Raw genomic sequence first — 15,437 nt, 5'->3', positions numbered from 1 at the left:
CATTTTACACGCGGTGAATCATGTTTACATTCGAAACTGAACAAAACTTTCGAATGTGCACATCATTATTCACCGCCTCCAAGATGTTTTTCAACAGCTGTCAATGAATGCAATGAAGCAATGAAAAATGTTGTAGACATTGGAAATTGACTTGGCAAATCTTGTAAATTGAAGGTCGTTATGAGGGGTTCCCACTGTATATCTCTGCCTAAGCGCTAACTCCGAAGATTTCTAGAGCTCCTCTTAAGCTGCAACGTTACATGTGCTAACGTACAGATGCAATTTATTGACATCTAAAGGTTTTTTTAGCTCAAATTTTTTTTTAATTAACATCAAAACCAGTTACGGCAGGTTGACCACATTTGATAGTTTTAGCAAAACAATGAAACAATGAGGAAAGCCTCTTTCAATCCGTCCGTATCGACATTTTGAGTGAATGTGTATTTTTTCGCAACAAATACTTTGCAAACATCCGTTCCTAGCTACAGCTCAGTAAATTATTTTTGAAAATTTAATTTTTAAATCATAAAAAAAACCTTTAAGAGAACATTATTGGTGGCTTTAGTGCTCTAAAGTACTTTTCATACGCTACATAAAGAAGAAGATATTTAAGGTTAGATGTTATTAAGATGTTTATGGAATAATGAAATGTTTTCTAGTCCTTCATTCAGGGTTTAAAAGATTAAATATTGTCATTCCATTGCGTAGCGACCTACAAATCAATATATTGTGAACTGTCACGTCTCTATGAACGCTAAAGGACTGAAAAATTTAAAAATTACTGTTTTTCACCACAACTGTCATACTATTTTATTGTTCAACCTAGAATTAATTGCATTTTGGCACAATTCTTTGATTTGTTGAGCTTTTTTCCATCATCAAGCTGGAAAGTGGGTTAAGCTGCAACCATACTTCACCCACAACCTTCTATTCTCTTTTGCAGCATCAACACGAAACAGGTCGTGCCGAATGTGGCCGTGCGCAGAAAGGAGTTTGAGCTGAAGGCCGAAAGTACGGGATGGCGCAAATCGATCGGTAAGGCTAGGAGCAACAAAACCGCCACGCATGTGCAGGCCCTATATCGATGATCCGCTCTCATTGTTCCACTTTTGCAGACGACAAACCCCGCTCGGTCAGCTCCGATTCGGAATCGCGCCGCACGCCGGTTCGACTGCGATCACTCTCAGTAGAGTCCAATGCAACGCGCGATTCGCGCCACTCGCTCGCCAGCTCCACGCTGCAAGCGACCGACGCCGCGTTCGACACGCTCGAGAAGGATAAGGAAAACCAGCATCAGCCGCAGCAGCAGCAGCAGCAGCAGCAGCCGAGTGCGGTACCGCCCCCGATGCCGATGCTGCGCCAGAAGCCGATCCGGGACGATTCGTACCGCAGCGCGGTGCGCAACTCGACAGGTAATAAGGGTAGCAACGGGCGTAGTGACGGGCGTGGCGAGGGTTCAATGCGCGCACCGCTCCCGACAGACCTTCTCACCGGCCATGGTTCCCTTCGCACAGCGTTCTGGCTGCAGGGTCCGGTTCCAGCAGCAGCAGCAGCAGCGCACGGTGGCGGCGTCGGCGGCGGCCCCGGTACCGGCGACTCGTCCTCGGCCGTATCGCTCGCGTCGGACGGCGAGCCGCCGAGCCGACCGGTACCGCCGGTCCGCACGTACGCGGCCGCCCACCGCCAGCAACATCCGCTGTCCGCGGCCGACACCGAGCAGATGCGCAAGAAGCAGCTGCACCGCAACCAGACGATGGTGGGCCTGCACCACCTGCTCGACGGGGAGGACGGCGACGGTCCGCTCGGCGACGTCGAGATGCTGCACCGCATGCCGCCGCTGACGTCGCCCCCGTTCGCACCGCTGTCGCCGCTCGCGGTCGCATCGTCCGTCACGTCCACCTCGTCCGTGCCGCTGGCCCATCTCGGGGCGCTCGGGGAGCATCCGGCAGGAGCGGCCGGCACGACGCCCCAGCAGCTACCCCCACCACCCGGCGGCTTCCGTCCCGTGGCCGGACCGATGCGTCCCACCACGCTCAACCTTTGCCCAGGTTGGCGCACACACACACACACGCTCACGCACACACGTTTGCGTGGTTGTGGTCGTTTTCTTCATTTTTTCTCTCTCTCGCTACCAAACTAATCCAATGCCAATCGTGTTTTTTGTAATGATTTTTTTTTTTTGCCAAACCCGTCTAACATTAACGGTTGAGCATGTGTTCCACGATTAAAACTCTTCCCGGCCTCCTCCCGCGTTCCCTGTTTTTAACTTCTTTGGGGTGCCTTTGGGAGGCGCCCACGAAATAGAGAGAGAGAGCGAGACATGCATGTGCACTAACTGGTAGCAGTGGACATTCGAGCGTTTGTCTGGTAGTAGGTGATTCCAGTGCTGCAAAATGTCACTGTCAATGTCATAAAACAATCTGACTGAAACAAAATCCATGTCAGCGTTACGTACTCAATAGTGATAATCAGAGATGATACTCAACACGATTGGTGTGAGCAATACATGCTTCATGACATTTTTGCGACCATCGCTTAGTCAGTCACTATGTCATGACTTCAATTTTTTACTGTGATCAGTTTTGCAAAATGTCACTGACACAGTCATGACAAATTCCCGCTGAAACAAAATCCATGTCAGCGTCCCGAGCTCTACTGTGATGATCAGTAGTGAGACTCAAACGATTATCACATGCTTGGTGACATTTTATACAACCTACTCTTAGCCAGTCACTTGATCGCGACATTTTCAGTCGATGAGCATCGCAATAGTTATGGGAGATATGCGGTGCATTCGAGTGGTTCCAAGCAACAAAATGAGCATGGGTTTTCGCTCTGTTTGACCCGACAAAACAATCAAAGCAGGCTGAGCGAGAAAGAGCGATCATTTTGCTCTTTGGGACCACACGTCAAGTATAATTCAAGAATGTCGTGATTATCACCGACAGAAAATGTCGTGACCACGTGAGTGACCAAGAGTTGGGTGCAGAACAAAATGTCATCAAGCATGTAATTGGTCCACCAACTGTTTGAGTCACACCGCTAATCAACACAGTTGAGTACGTGAGCTGATTTGAGATTCGTTTCAGTCATGATTGTTGGTGACTGGAAGCACTGATCAAAGCCAGAAAAAAGTCATGATTATGCTTGTGACGGCATTAAGCTCAGCGTGTCAGTCAGGCACCGTAGTATTGGGTTTGACTCAAGCACTCCCATGTCATGACGCAGTTTCATTGAGTATCAGCATCAAACTATCACGAATATGTTCATTGTTTTCGTAGATGAATATCTCGTGATGCTCATGACATTTTGCAGCACTGAGTGATTCTCTTCCAACCTTTCCGAGGTCCTCCAAAATCTCCCTAAACCAACATCCATAACACTCGGAGGTGCCCCTTCGTGGTAGACCCCCTTTGGTTTGGCATGCTTCACTCACCGACCATAACCGTATCTTGCTCTCTTTATCTCTCCGTCACTCACTCTGCTTCACACTCTCGATGTTCTACCACAGCATTCCGCCCTTTTGTTGCCTATTCTAAACCGATTAAAACATCGCTCTCTCTCTCTCGTCCTCTTCCGCATCAAGGCCGTAAGAGCGCCGCTGCATGAAACCTGTTGAATCTGCGTCACAACCCTCTAACCGATACAAAACTTACCTTCTTTAACCCCCTTCTCGCAAACATTCACCGACAAGATCACGACTAATCGCTGTTTCGGTTTCGCTGTCCGTCCACAGATGCCGCCCTGCCGACGGTGGTGATGCGCCAGAAGCAGCCGCACCATTCGCTGCTGCTCGACGACGAGGATCGCAAGATGCGCCGGGTGTCGTACCTGCGGGCGACCGCCCACGACAACCTGTTCCAGATGCTGGAGAGCGACCCGGACAGCAGCCCGATGTCGCTGCCGCCGGCCGACACGCCCGACACCGATCCGACCGAGCCGGCGTCCTCCACCGTCGAGCTGTCGTCCGGCCTGGCGACGACGGACGAGGGGGCACCGGCGTCCGGCAAGCTGCAACCGCAGCAGCTCAAGAGGTAGGTCACCAGCCTGCCCCAGGACGCTCTAGCGGGGTTGAAAGAGGTGAAAGAGGACGCTATTAGCCCTCTGTCGGTTGATTCTGTTACTGTGCGTTCAGCGATCGTTCTTCGTTTCTCCCTCGTGCTTTTGTCCCAGTGGGTGGCAAGTGGTTTATCTCATCATTCTCTCTCTCTCTCTTTCTCCATCTCTCTTTGTGTGTCTTTCGCTCTCCCTCCCTTGGTTTCGCTTGTGCAGTGCCTACCGTCCATGGCGCAGGCCACGTCTTACCACCGACATTCAGCCGCTGCGGCGCCTGTTCGACCCGGAAGCCGATCTGGCTGTGCCGGCCCTTCCGCCCATCCTTGAAACCGAACCGTTCACCTCTGCGTCCGCCTCGAAAAAGCGCTCCCGGCCCCTGCCAACACCACCCCGACTGCCAAACGACGACGACGACGCGGACGATGACGACGCGGACGACGCGGACGAGGACGAGGGCGGTGCAGCTGGCACGCGCCCGGCACGACCGGCAAGGGCCGTAAAGGGGCGGTCCGCTTCCCTGGTGACGACTACCCCGTTCGGCAGTGCTACTGGCGGTGGCCACCGGCTGTTCGGGGCGGCCGGCAGCCTGGGCAACCTGCACGTCATCACCACGACGACGGCGGGCGGTATCGTCACGCGCAACTACTTCTTCGCCCAGAGGTTCGCCCGGCTGTTGTATTGCTGTGTGTTGTGTGTGTGTGTTTTGTTTTGCGCTGTTGTTGTTGTTATTGTTGTTGGATATTTTCTACTCTGTTTCCTCGTGTGTGTGTGTGTGTTTTATATTCCGATCGTTGTTCCTGCCAAGCACCACAACACGCATCTTTGATATCTTCTTGGAACCAAAAGCGAATTCCGAGTACCTGCCATCTGCGACTTCCGTTTGCTTCCATTATTAGGATCTTTAGCCGAAAAAGCATCTCCTGCAAGGAGAGCATTAAAATCACACATCTATACACACACACATACACATCTCATGTTCATCTCCTGGATGGACAGAAGCGACGTAACAATCCGACTACCATTCAAAGCCACTAGCAACCACCCTCAACATCGGAATACACTTTCGGGCAGTAAAATCCACCAAGTGCCCCCGAGGGCGTGGGATCGTTTCAGAGAATCGAACATTAAAGCAAAATTTGCAAATCTAACGGAGCTAACGGTAACGGTGTAGCGGGACAGTATGTGCAATTGGTTTCAGTTTTATGACGCTGATGGAGACACACGGACACGGACCTCACCACGGAGACAGGGAACGTAATCACAGGACCGTCTATCGCTGCACTGATGGAGCTCTTTCCTTTCTCTCTCTATCTATCTATCTCTCTCTCTCTCTATCTCTCTGGCTGATTTGAGTTTAACGACGACTTTTAATGTTTTAATTTGCGATGGTGGGAGTTGGCAAAAGCGATAATTAATTTTCTTGGATGCGCCTCTGCGCCTACAGGAATCGATAAAACGGGTGAATCGATTACACGGAACCGTTCAACCGTGCCCGACGGACAGGTTCATCTAGGCCGCGTTTTCCCTTTCACTGGCCGAGTCGCTCGTCTCGGTACCCCTTGGATCTTGGTTGGGTCGTAAAATCTCCTACGAAGAGCATCGAACGGTTGATGCTGCATGCACTTTTAAACCCTCTACTACACACACAAGCTTCTCATCGTGCCTGTGCTACAGTCGTCAACTCGTCCGACTCAATGACATGCCGATCATGGGTTCAAGCTTTAGAATGGACGGTCCGTCCCCCCGGTAGCAAGGATCTTGACTATCTATTCTACTGTGCGTGGCACTGAATAAGTCTCGAAAGGATGTATCGGCCGGGTCATGTCTTTGTAGGACATTACGCCAAGAAGAAAAAAAAGAAGAAGAAGTTCCTTATTCAAACCACACATACAGACACATATACACACACATACCCACACTTGCATGTCGTGCCCAATGTCCGGTGGACATCGTGGCATCGGTGGAGTGCGTGGAAATACCTGCATGGGGAAGTACCGAAACCTCCCTGCATCACGGGATCAGATCGAGACTACTTCTTCTGGATCTTCTTGAAAGCTTGAAACAGTCTAGAAGTTCAGAAACACACTCTTAACGCGCTTTCGTGTCTTGCTGTACATATACTTCAAGGGACTCCTGTTTTCCCTTTTTTCTTCGTTCATCTCATCGCATCTCGTCATTGTTTTTCATACCTATTCTGTATGTGTATCTTTATGGGCGTGTGTGTGTGTGTGTATGTGTCTGTATTGTACAGCGTGTAATTTGGTGTGTGGCTCTGTGTGCAGTGTGATCAAATTTGAATAGTTTTTTGGAGGTACTTCCAATATTTTTCTTCCCTTCTTTCCAATCTTCTCTCTGTTCTCATACTCCATCAATTGTGTGCCAATACCTTCGTGTTATCGTTTAGTGCTGCCATCATCATCATCCACCGCAAACACTCGTGCCGACATAACATTCATCTTGGTGTAAACGTTTTCAGCGTTATTTAATGTTCTGTTAATCACAAAAAAAAACACAACTAGTTCTTCTATTTGCAAATTTTGCAAAACTCCAATTGGACACTTCGCTCCAACAGGATTCACATTCCTTCTTTTCTCCATTTTCCACACCTCTCGGCCAATTTCTTTCTGTCTCACTCTTTCTCTCTTTCTACATTTTGATGTTCGTTCGTACTTCGCTCATCCGTTCCGCTTATCCCTATCGCAGTGTGCGAGTGTACGTTATCTCTCCATTGGTTTGTGTTTGTGTGTGTGTTTTTGTGTTGTTTATTTTATTTATTTTTTTTTTTTTGTTCAATGTTACTAGATGTCATAATGCATGACAGCTTGACGGCGGGTTGAAGGAGCCGCCCAACCGCATTTACGCTCTTTGTTTTTTGCTAATTTCCCTTGCATCTTCCATTCTCTTCTACGGCGCGGTACCCAGCCACGGCACCAAATCGAAGGCACTGGCCCACTTCCGGGACGGCGGAGCAGCGGACAGCACGGAACCGGTGGTGCGCGAGGGCGAACTGCACGTCAAGGTGACGCTGATCGACGGCAAGCGGTCGGCCGACCGGAGCTGGCGCACGGTGCACGCCGTGCTGCGCGGTCACCATCTCAAGCTGACGCTGGTGCGCGAAGGAAAGAACTCCAACCAGGTAAGGCGTGCGGGATGCGGTGGGGGTATGCGCGTTGCATATTTTATTCTCTCTCCCTCTCGGCGTGTTTTGAACAATCATTTTATGATACTATTGAGAGGTGTTTTTTTTTTTAATTATTTTTGTGTTGCTTGTTGTGTTGGATTAAATTACACATCATCACATTGAGAATTGTTTGTCTGACCGGCGGAGGCGCAAGAATCAATGGCACCCGGGTTATGAGGGATCCCAATTGACGAGTGAAAGTGCATGTCCAAGATTATTTTACCACTTCCTTATTCGGGGGACCACAGGCACGAATCTGTGCGCAATTGCCCGGGGGGCTTTCTCAATCTCAAAACCGCAATAGTCTCATACGAGCCGGACAGCTTTTATTGCTCAATTAAATGGTTACATTTACAGCACTATAAAATTCTTACAATAAGAAACTCATTTCGAGCCATAAACATAAACTGGTCAGATGATTCAGGGACCGATCGGGCGTGCGCCACCGGCCGGGCAACCGTAAACCTTCAGGGGGGACAGTTCTGCCTGATATCTGCAACTGCACCGGGCATTCGCTATTGCGCCCGAACCATGCGCTGCTCACTTTATTAATATGAGGGAAAAAAAAACATTAAAATATTTTAATACACCATAAAACCATTTAACGAGCGTCGTAAAGTGTCGAGCGCTGATTGAGGTTTGTTAAGCGACGCTGCATTTGCAAAACCATTGAGCAACGGTTGTAGTTTTTGTTGATGCGCCTTCTTGTTGAATCCTGGTCACGGCGCTACTAATTGTACCTGAATGTTATCACAATTGTTAGTCTGTTCGCTACATTTGCACTAAAAATCAATGTAAATTGATATAAATAGAAATTGTAACATCTCGAAAAATATATTTCTTTGAAGCAAACGATGGCAGTGTCCCAGTTTGAGACTGTTGTGTTGCCTTTTGTTCTATTGCCTGTACAATTTTGTTAACATTAAATACTAAAACCCATTTCAAACAGGAAAAACGGGAAACAAATCAATTTCTTACAAGCATCTTTGTTGGTGCACAAATGGTGAAATCCAATATGACAGAGCATAATTGTCAAAATGAACATTGGAACAATATTCCTGGTCACGGCACCGATTATTTTTCAACCTGTTTTACTCGTTGCAGACAAAATCTTAATTAAATATTAAGAGGCGCTGCACTTCCAAAACTATTCAGCCGCGACATTAGCACATGGGAGGTTGGGAGGGGGATTGGCAAGCGGATAAAATCAATTTGTTTGCACTTGTGTGCAAAACGCCACCGACGGTCAACAACAGCCGGTGCCGCCTGGTCCCAATTTCTCAAATCTCGTAAACGGGAGAAGAACTTCAACGAGCCGTTAAGCGACGAACCAGATTTGTTCGTGCGTGTGTCTCGTCTCCGTTCCGGGTCATCTCGGACGATCAGGCATTAGGGGCCATTTTTTGACCAAAATCTCGTGGCCTGGCCGGTGAAAGTGAAGAAGCGGGAAACCGTGTGTGTGTGTGTGTGTGGGATGCACCTTTGGCTCTGAGGAGGAAAAGCTACCCCCAGAAACCGTGATGTGTGTGTGTGTGTATGTGCAGAAAGCGTTTCCGCGCGGCCCTACCTACCGGGAAAAACGAAACACACCAAAAATTATCGTTTTTTTTTGTGTATGTGTGTCTCTGCTGGTTATCTTGAAACTGGTGCGAGACACATACATATTTAGAGAGGAAAAGTTCACCCGCGCGAATCCATGCCTCCACCCATTAGTCCAAGCGTATGGGAGGGTGAGTCATGCTGGGGGAGGAACTTTTCTTTTCGAACTTTTGATAACGCACTGATTTCGGTTCCTCTGTTTTCCATCCCAACCCTGGGCCCCGGGCCTCTCACCGGGTGTTTTTGACTGTTTTCAAACGCTTCCGGGGCACTGCTACTTTGCCTTTTGCCTGGCAGTGTCTTTTAATTATGCGTTCGTGTGTGTGTGCTCACGGTTATTATTATTGCTTTTTTTATATTGAGCAATTTGTTTTCCACCACGGACGGTCAGTGCAATAGTGCAAACAGGCAGAGCACATGGAGTGAGTGTGTGGGTTTTTTTTTTCGTTTTCCTTTTCACGCTCTAATGCGCTCTTCTTTAAATATTCACTCTCTCCTGTGGCTCACCATCACCAAATTTAACCCCTTCGCTCCCCCCTATGCTCTTCACACATACACACAGACACACACGCTTGTGTGCGCTTTTATTGCTTCATCTTTGGTGGGCGCGTGCAATTTCGCGTACCGACCGCAACCGTGTGTTTTCGGGTACCGAAATACAAAACAGCAACAAAATCCACACCCTGTGCACCCCCGAAAACACTTCCACACACACGCACACACACACGCTAGACATCGGTACGTTGGATCGCATAAAAATCGGAGCAATTAGGCATTTTCACTTCCCTCCGCCGGGATGGAGAGAAAGGCGACGACGAAGAAAAGTCAAAAACTCTGCGCGGAAAGAAATGCGGTACAAAGCAGACTGCGGCGGCGTCGACGGGTTGTGAGCGGGCGCGCCCAAACATAGTGTACCTCCCCTCCCCCCCTTCGAATGGTACAAATGGCAGTAGCAACAGCAGCAGCAGCAGCAGCACGTCATTCCGATGTGTGTGAGCAAATGGGCGTTGTGTGCCGAGGTTTTTCACGCCCGTGTGGAGTCACATTTTTAGCCTGCCTCGCCGTTTCTTTCTGGTGGCCGGGAAGGGAAGGGGGTGTTTTTGGGGGCGCCCGCTTCCCAAATGCTGCTGTTTTCTCTTTTCTCCATCGGTAGATGGTTTTGGGGTGTTTTTGGTCGGGTGTGTGCAGGAAGGAAGTAAGTGAGGTCAATTTTCAACCATCGCCACCAGCTCCGCTCCGTGCGGGGAGCAAGTGGTTTTGGTTTGTGTTTTTTTTTCCTTTCGCTGTGCCAAATGTCTTATCAGAGGGGAGGGCCGAAGGGAGCTTTGCTGCTCCTTCCCCTTCCGAAACGGTAAGGGAGGCCCCGTTTTACGTGGGCGACGTTTTTAGTTACGCGACCCGCGACGGCACCACAAATCCCTGCACTGTTTCCCTCGTCGCACTAAAACAATCCCCTCTGGGTGTGGGACAGGCTAAACGCAGGGAAAAGGGAAAGATACAAAGAACTCAAAAGCTTCAACGCTACATTTGTAGAACTACATCACTATTTATATGGGATTTTTTACAAACAAACACTTCAATCCTAGTCACGGCACCAGCCATTAACTGTACACTTATTGGTTCTAGTTTTTGTTAGTGATGTGTCTTGTTGAATCCTGGTCACGGCACTAGTAAGTTTATCTTAATGTTATCACAATTTTTAGTCTTTCTACTAAGTTTGTACTGACAATCAATGTAAATTTTGATATAAACGGAGAATGTAAAATGTACTAAAATGTATATTTTTGAAGCAAACCATAGCATTTTGCCAGTTTGAGGCTATTTTATTGAAAGCGTTCTCCTAAAATGGAATGAGAATGTTTTTCTGAAGCAATTGCCTGCAGATTTGATACTTGTTAAAGCATTTTTTCCTCAATTTTGAAGGGTTTTAGTATAATATTCATCTTTTTTTATACGACTTTTAATACTTTGTGGCTGAAATCATATCACCACTCCAATACAAAACCACACGCCAAACAACTAGCCTCAGATTTTTAGCCAAGATAAGTAAAGTCTGTAAAAAATGTCAACAAATGTGTGATTTTTTTTTCTTGCTGAAGCATAAATATTCTATCAAGAAAGGTGAGAAAATGTAGTAAGTTGCAAATTTTATATTTATTAAAAGTTAACACTATAACTCAATTCAAGTAGAAAAAAAAACAAATAAAAAACAATTTTCACATAAATGTTTGTTTGTACACAAATGGTGAAATCCAATATGGCAGAACGTAACAGTCAAATCTATACAATCTGGATGATGAAAATTGTTCCAATGACAGGCTGAAAACGGGTCTTTAGCGGACAAATTAAACTCAACGCAACATTCAGTACTGAAAACATCAACATCGGAACAATGTTCCTGGTCACGGCACCATTTGTTTTTGAATCTTTTTACCTCAGTTCGGAAAAAAAGGAATCTTCTAAAGTAAATTCTTTAATAGTGTCATGCCTAAAAAACAAAAACTAATCATTCTAATGACAAATTGGCACAACAAAAATGGGGGAGAGTGGGGGGAGGATCAGAGGGGTTGAGTAGTTTGGCCTTTGGTGCCTTGGTGGCTGACTAAAATACGCAAAGGTTGTTGTTGTTTTTTTTTTTCGACCGGCGGATGGAAAAGCGCGCACCGTACCGCCCCGCGAAGCGGTATCCGTTCGAGTGCACCAAACCATGCGCACCATGTGTGTGTGTGTGTGTGTGCGTGTATGTGCAGGCTTGTGCGTGCGATCGTGGGGCCGTCGGGCAAGTGCGCCACGGTGTAGTGTGTCAGTTCACCGATGCCAACAGCACGCAGCGGGAGTTCGAACGGCGTCGGTCGTCCGCCGTTGTCTGTGGAGTCCGCGATAACCGCGTCCGCCCGCGTCGGCCCACCCCAAACCCCTCCCCCCGGATTCTAGCTTTATCACACTATATCCCTTCCCTTCCTGCCACCCTTTTTTCCTTTTTCTCCCGTTTTTTTTTCTTTCATCCCATTTCCATCGTTTTCTTTTTCGCTGTGCGCGTTTGTTTTCCCGCCAAAACATCCCGCCGAATGGCAAATGTGAAGGAGTTCGGTGTGTGTGTTTAGTTTAGAAGTTAGTGAAAAGCTGTTCGTGTGTGTGTGTGTGTGTGTGTATGTGCGTTAATCAAGCGAAGCAAGAGCGCTAAATAGTTTGTTGAATTTATCAAATCGCATCCACTCTAAACTACACCATTCAATGAACCCGCGAACCAACAACCAACCTTCCGGACCCACACGAATTAGTGAAATTAGTCCGCCTGGGACTCCACTGCTCCAACTTCAGTTCGAATTTGTACACCTACTCAGCAGGGAATAACGTCCCTCTCGCCGGTGGTGGTTACGTTAGCGTGCAGTCTGCGGCGTGGTGTGGCGTACACAAGGACTTCGGTAACTTTGTTGCTTAGACTCTGCGTCTCTGTGTCGCCGTTTTGTTGCTACTAGCTGAAAAGCTGCTGCTGCTGCTGCTGCTGCCGTGTGATATCATGGGTGAAGAATTTTGATTCCCCCAGCGCGCCGCCTCGTGTGTCCTTGTTGGGACGGGTGGGGTGCACTTATTTGGAAACCTTCACCCCCCCCCCTCCTCCCCCCCTACCCTCCTGCGCTTTATCGCACGCCCATATCGATCCGGGGTAGCGGGGTGGTAAACGTCACGATTCGGTCGTCACCTAATACGCCGCGCCAAGTGCACACGGAACGGAGACTTCTTCATTTGGCATGTGACATGCCGGTGGGCAAGGGACTCGACGCGATGCGGCGGAGTGCAAAGGGAGGGAACACCGTGGTTTAGGCCCTTGCGTATGCAAATCGCGTATCAAAAAGCCATCCCAGCCCCACAACTCTCCTATAACCGTCCATGTTTGTGCAGGGCGTTGTCTCTGTACCTGACGGGGTCGCGGGGGTGTGGCGGGGGGACGTGCAATGTTTGAAGTGTTTTTGTTGTTTTTGTTGTTGAGCTACGCTCGAAGAAGAAGACACTCACTCACCGGGCCGGACCGGGTGTTTCCAGGATGGAAGGCGAAGAGGGTTCGTCGCCTACTCTTCAATAGACGCGACGACCCGCTAGAAACTGAGGGACCACTTCCGGTAAAAGCTAGCATTAATTGCAAACAGAGGCAGACGAAGCACACGAGAAGAAGAAGTAGAAAAAGAAGAAGAAGAAGAAGAAGAAGAAGAAGAAGAAGAAGAAGAAGAAGAAGAAGAAGAAGAAGAAGAAGAAGAAAAAGAAGAAGTCTCGCGCGTTTTTTTCTTCTTTGCCCGGCAGTCTGTGTGTAGGGCTGTAGGTCACACCCACCCACTCCGGCATGCATGCGTGAAGGTGTCGATTTCGAAAAATTATATCACGGACTACTACCCGCCCCCCCCCCCTCCCCACCCCTTCACATTTGCTTCTCGATTCGGGTTCCCCCGCCCCCGTATCGATCGAAAGTGAAAAGTGGTTCGATCCCACTGTGTGCACTGGGGTGCGCTATGTGTCCATGTAGTGCGCTCTCTCTCTCTCTCTCTCTCTCTCTCTCTCGCTCTTTCCCTCTTGCTCGCCAAAAGTTTTCCCTTGCTGCGCTGTGAACTTTGATCTTCGGTTCGGCGGAGGCGCTTTTCCAAACGATTTTTCTCTGCTGCGTATGTGTGCGTGTGTGTGAGAGAGCTTTTTTGTGCACCGGAGAGGGGGTTCGTGTCTTGTTCGTGCAAAGTCAATATTATTACCCCTTCTTGGATCTTTTTTGGATCTTTTTTGTTTTGTTTTTTGCTTTGTTTGATTTTTTTTTTTGACCAACCGTTACCGTTTTGCGATCGAAGAAAAACGGTTGCTTCTTCTCCTCCCCTGCACCGCTCATTTCTCCCTTCCACCCTGCACGCATTTAACCATGCTCCGCTCACTTGCCACACTGCTGCGCAAGGGAGGACCTTGGGACACGAGCGCACGAACGCGCACCGATGCTTGAAGGCGATTTTCGACATCTCAACCCCCCGCGGGTTTTTTTTTTTGCAGCAATCGGCGCAATCTAACGCCCACATGGCCCCGACAGCAGCTCCGTGCAGGGCTTGCTTTCTCGGGGGGTGGTCCCTATTGGCGGGAGAACCGCAACAACAACAAAATAAACTGCATTAAACATGTAAACAAAAAGGGTTTGATCGTCCGGACGGATCGGCGAGAATCTGCCACGGTCATAACTTGATGTTTTTGCACGGCAAAATAAACATAGAATCCCATAGACAGGCATGCGTTTTAGGCGGTCAAGATTTTGGCTAGATTGATGCAAAGAAAACGATACTTTCGCTTCCGAGAGCGCACGAGTCGATGGCTTACACTACCACTGAGAGCACATCCGAGCATTGATCAAGCGGCATTTTATTATCGCTTGTGAACGATATCTCCACAGAAACAAAGAGATATTCAACCTCGTTTGGAATGCAGCTCCGAGCATTGATGAAGCAGCATTTTATTATCGTTAGCAACTGGAGGTTAGGAGCTGCCATATGGTACGATCGCTAAATCCATCCCCATCCAGCCGCTGGGCAGCCAGGCAGGCAATTAATTGTTCCATCCCGATTGTCGCGTCTTGTAAACAAACTTACCAGGTTTTACAGCCCTCCAATAAAACGCACGGAAAGCCGGTATCGTTCCATTCCAGCCGATGCCGAACATAGGCGCCCGTACGACAGCATATGTTTCCAAGTGTAAACAAAGCTGTATGGCCATTTTTGTTGGTCGGTTGGTACAGCTTCCCTCTTTTTTCCTAGTCTATTTTTGCAACAAAAAAACCACCCTGCGGCTTGGCCACCGCATGTTTATTTACAATAGTGTATACGACACCCCCTAGCAGCTGTCTCCACCCCTCCAATCAACTCTCTCAGTGCTCTGTTACGCGTGCTGTATGCACTTGTGCATATGCATATACAGCACGAAAGTAGAACTGGCAAAGGAAGAGGGAACAAAATGCGCTCAAAAAACAAATCATCAACATTTGAAGCTTCCTCAACCCTCGCTCGAAACGGGAATGTGCTTGGGTGGGTGGCGGCAGTGCCGAAGATTGAGCGTTCCATCAATTTTGTGCTGCCCCGCGCCTATGATGCGCAATCCATCGACACGCGGCACCGTGACGATCCGCACCATCGGGAAAGAGTCGTGTAGCGCAAGCGGTAGCAAACCAAAACAAAAAGACACTCTCACACACAAATAATATTGCAACGTGCTCTGGCGGCCCCGTTGCCCACCGAACCCTGTCCAATGCATTTCGCCAACCTTTCCGACGGACGCACACACCAAAACAAAAACATTCGAAAAGCGATTAAAACAAAAAGCTATTATGGTACCAGCTGAGCGCACGCGCTCTTCCCTTTTTTGTCGCTTTCTGGATCTTGGAGATGTTCGGCATCTTGGGGATGGTTTCCACCCCCTTCACGACGATTTGCAGTTCGTGTGGTGTACGGGGTTTGCAAGACGATATGATCACCTGTTGGTGACTTCCCCTGATGGGTGACGATAAGCCTGTATCATGACGCATCGAAACACTTGCGCCGTAGAGCTCCCATAAACAATGCTTGTCATGGCTATGGCCCACAAA

General features: G+C 48.5%; 1 protein-coding gene across 10 annotated transcripts in view; it reads left to right on the top strand.

Moving 5' to 3' along the window:
* LOC5666818 (uncharacterized) overlaps positions 1 to 15,437 on the top strand; it is a 90,327-nt gene that overhangs the window by 61,102 nt on the left and 13,788 nt on the right. For 8 of the 10 annotated variants that reach the window (XM_061646364.1, XM_061646415.1, XM_061646216.1 and 5 more), the window contains 6 exons: positions 944 to 1,035; positions 1,116 to 1,412; positions 1,515 to 2,048; positions 3,737 to 4,034; positions 4,273 to 4,716; positions 6,979 to 7,192. In XM_061646364.1, coding sequence (XP_061502348.1) covers positions 944 to 1,035; positions 1,116 to 1,412; positions 1,515 to 2,048; positions 3,737 to 4,034; positions 4,273 to 4,716; positions 6,979 to 7,192 — 1,879 coding nt within the window. The remainder of the gene's footprint in view (positions 1 to 943; positions 1,036 to 1,115; positions 1,413 to 1,514; positions 2,049 to 3,736; positions 4,035 to 4,272; positions 4,717 to 6,978; positions 7,193 to 15,437) is intronic. The other 2 variants (XM_061646719.1, XM_061646656.1) reach the window with 2 other exon arrangements.

The sequence above is a fragment of the Anopheles gambiae genome, chromosome X (genome assembly GCF_943734735.2).
Source record: "Anopheles gambiae chromosome X, idAnoGambNW_F1_1, whole genome shotgun sequence".
NCBI lineage: Eukaryota > Metazoa > Arthropoda > Insecta > Diptera > Culicidae > Anopheles > Anopheles gambiae.
Note: the sequence above shows the minus strand (reverse complement) of the source record. Positions and strands in the feature narration are given on the sequence as shown.